The sequence below is a fragment of the Haplochromis burtoni genome, unplaced genomic scaffold (assembly GCF_018398535.1).
Source record: "Haplochromis burtoni strain Fernald_Lab_line unplaced genomic scaffold, NCSU_Asbu1 Contig_692, whole genome shotgun sequence".
Lineage (NCBI taxonomy): Eukaryota > Metazoa > Chordata > Actinopteri > Cichliformes > Cichlidae > Haplochromis > Haplochromis burtoni.
Window position 1 is genome coordinate 128829 of NW_024583053.1, and position 3788 is coordinate 132616.

A 3788-nucleotide genomic window follows, 5' to 3' on the forward strand; every position below is an offset into this window, starting at 1 on the left:
AGTTCAAGTTTTGCAACACGGACGCTCCGTTTGCAGACCCCCCATTCATCTCACCTGAGACGCCTTTGTTCTCTGGCCCTGGAGGCCGCAAACGCCGACGCAGAGGGAGAAGATCTGGCGTTCTGGTTCGACTGAGACGGCGCACTAACAGACCACCGTTACCCAGTTTATTACTGGCTAATGTGCAGTCTCTGGAGAACAAGCTGTGCGAGCTTCGGGCACGGATCTCATTCCAGCGAGAGATGCGGGACTGCTGCGTGATCTGCCTCACAGAAACCTGGCTATCGGACAAGGTACCGGACTCCGCAATACAACTACCGGGGTTCTCCGTGCACCGCGCGGACAGGTCACAGGATCTTACTGGGAAAAGCAGAGGCGGTGGTGTGTGTTTCATGATCAACAACAGCTGGTGTGATTATGCGAACGTGCACCCGGTCAAATCCTTCTGCTCACCGGACCTGGAGTACCTGATGATTAAGTGCCGGCCATTCTGGCTACCGAGGGAATTTACAGCAGTGATTATTACGGCTGTTTACATTCCCCCACAAGCCGACACTGACCGAGCACTCAGGGAACTGTACAGCGCGATCAGCAGCGAGGAAACCGCACACCCAGAGGCAGCGTTTATCACAGCCGGAGACTTTAATAAGGGAAACCTGAAGAAAGTCTCACCCAAACTCCACCAACACATCCATTTTAACACTCGTGGAGACCGGCTACTCGACCACTGCTACACCTCTTTCCGGGATGCGTACAAAGCCCTCCCCCGCGCCCCATTCGGCCAATCAGATCACCGCTCCATCCTGCTCCTGCCCGCCTACAGGCAGAAGCTGAAACAGGAAGCTCCAACCCGGAGGGCGGTGCACTGTTGGACGGACCAATCGGAGTCTGCGCTGCGGGACTGTTTTGATCACGCGGACTGGGAAATGTTTCACGTGGCTGCTAGGGACATTGATGAGTACACAGACTCAGTCTGCGGATTTATCAGGAAATGCGTGGAAGATGTCGTCCCATCCAGAACAGTTAAATCCTTCCCAAATCAAAAACCCTGGATTAACGGAGATGTTCGCGCGGCACTGGCGGCACGGAGCACCGCCTTTGCCTCCGCGAACACATCGGACTACAAACACGCACATTACCAACTCCGGAAGACGATCAAAGCAGCCAAACGTGAGTACAGGGACAGGGTGGAGCAACAGTTTGACAACCCTCGGAGTATGTGGCAGGGACTAAACACGATCACAGACTTTAGAGGGAAAACCAGCACACCGCAGACCACGGCCTCTCTGTGTGAGGATCTAAACGTATTCTACGCTAGATTCGACACAGCGAACACCATGAGACCGGACAGTGTGCGCACCGCGGATGACGTCAGTGCGCACACTGTGTCTGAGGAGGATGTGCGGAAGTGCTTCAGGAAGGTGAACGCGCGCAAAGCTACTGGTCCGGACGGGATTCCCGGCCGCGTCCTCAAGTCATGCGCGGCTCAGCTGGCTGGAGTGTTCACGCACATCTTCAACCTTTCCCTCTCTCTGTCTGTAGTCCCAGCCTGCTTCAAAATGGCCACCATCGTCCCTGTACCCAAATCCTCCACCATCTCCTCATTGAACGACTGGCGACCTGTAGCCCTGACCCCCATCGTAAGCAAATGCTTCGAGAAGCTGGTCAGGGACTTCATCTGCTCTGCACTACCCGACTCACTGGACCCTCTACAGTTCGCATACCGCCACAACAGGTCCACTGATGATGCCATAGCCCTGACACTACATACTGCCCTGTCACACCTGGAGAAGAGAGACACGTATGTGAGAATGCTGTTTGTAGATTACAGCTCAGCATTCAATACCATCGTTCCCTCGAAGCTGGACAGGAAACTGCAGGATCTAGGACTGAGCAGCTCCCTCTGCAGCTGGATCCTTAGCTTCCTGTCTGACAGACGCCAAGTGGTCAGACTGGGCAGCATCACCTCATCCCCCATCACACTGAACACTGGTGCTCCACAGGGGTGTGTACTGAGCCCTCTCCTGTACTCACTCTACACCTACGACTGCACAGCCACTAACAACTCCAACATCATTGTGAAGTTTGCGGACGACACTACAGTGGTGGGTCTTATCACCAATGGTGATGAGACGGCTTACAGGGAGGAGGTCAGCGCCCTGACCCACTGGTGTCAAGACAACCATCTCACCCTCAACGTCGCAAAGACAAAGGAGTTGATAGTGGACTTCCGGAGGGACAGGAAGTAGCCCACAGACCAATCACGAACTGTAAAGTTGAAACTCTCAGGTAAGGATACAGACTTTTTGACACATTTTGACTCGTAAATCTGCAAGTTTATCTTGATGCGGATGTTTAAAATCAGGACGATTTTTCTTCAGTTCTTGAGTTTATATTTTTAACTGTTTATCTGTGACGTTGTGTCGCGGGGTCCTCTCCTAAACTTCTCCCGAACAAATACAGGCGTAGTCGGAAAGCATTCAGTGTAGATAATTTATTTATTTATTCTGCCGGCCTCCCAGGTGCACAAAAGTTATTTACAAAGAAAATAGAACTGACTTAAGTCATCACAAACAAACATCTATATACAAAACACAGTCTGCATGTTACCCTCTCTGTAACAGCTCTCTGGAGAGAAAAAAAACACAGGTAGGCCCTGACCGCCTTCTCTTATACCCCATAGCCCCTCCCACTAGGCGTAATAGTCATCTCTTTATTATTTCTTTTATCAAACAGTCTTTCCCCCTCAGCTTATTTCCTGCTGTATTCCTACAATACATATATGTATATACAGACATTTATGGCCATTTCCAGGCAGCCTACAGTGTTTCACAATAACACAAAACAAACAAAAAAAATAATGCAGTTCACGTGACCCTCTAAGCGCGCGCGAACCCATTATTTAAACCCCGGAACACTATGCCATCGGCTTGCATAACCCCGCATAATCGGCGATCACAGCAACTGTTTATCTGCCTGGTCGACGAAAAGACGCGCGGCCACGGTGATTGTAGAAACTAATGGTGGTGCGTGTATGCGCCCAGATCAGCTGTCTGCAGCTCGGGACGGTGTAACTCCGTCACATCATCCCCTTCCACCCGGAGGTTGGCGTTGTGCGGCAACCTGGAGAGATAATCTGCCACTACATTGAGCTTGCCTGGTCTGTGACGGATGATGAATCTGAAAGGCTGCAGTGAAAGGTACCAGCGTGTCAGTCGGCTGTTATGGTCCTTCATGGAATGGATCCAGGTGAGCGCTCGATGATCAGTTTCCAGCTCAAACTCTCTTCCAAGTAAATAATACCTGAGTTTCTCCAGTGCCCACTTAATGGCCAAGGCCTCCTTCTCCACCGTTGAGTAGTTGGTCTCCCGGGGCAGCAGCTTGCGGCTTAGGTATAGGTCCGGATGCTCATCTCCAGGGTCCCCTTGGGCCAACACTGCTCCCAGGCCGCTTTTGGAGGCATCCACCTGGACCAGAAATCTCTTCTTGAAGTCTGGGCTCCTGAGAACTGGGGTCGTACACAGGCAGGTTTTCAGCCCTTGGAAGGCTTGTTCACATTCCGCTGTCCATATGACCGGATTCCGTTGGTTCTTGCTGGTCAATGCAGTAAGGAGAGCCGCAATAGTTGCAAACTGGGGCACAAATCTTCGGTACCAGCCAACCAACCCCAGGAAAGACCGGACTTCCTTTTTGGTGCGTGGCCGAGGGCAGTTCTGGATAGCTTCCACTTTATCCATCTGCGGGCGCACCTCACCTCTGCCCACTTGGTAGCCAAGGTAGTGGGTCTC

The 3788-nt window shown here is 52.0% G+C and overlaps 1 protein-coding gene across 1 annotated transcript in view; it reads left to right on the plus strand.

The window, feature by feature from the left end:
* The window catches only part of LOC121812624, a 10373-nt gene extending 7677 nt beyond the window's left edge, over positions 1-2696 (plus strand). Inside the window, exons 2-3 of the mRNA XM_042215310.1 lie at positions 1-1219; positions 2684-2696. Of these exons, the coding sequence (XP_042071244.1) occupies positions 243-1219; positions 2684-2696 (990 nt within the window). The 5' untranslated portion in view covers positions 1-242. The remainder of the gene's footprint in view (positions 1220-2683) is intronic.
* Positions 2697-3788: the final 1092 nt, after the last annotated feature.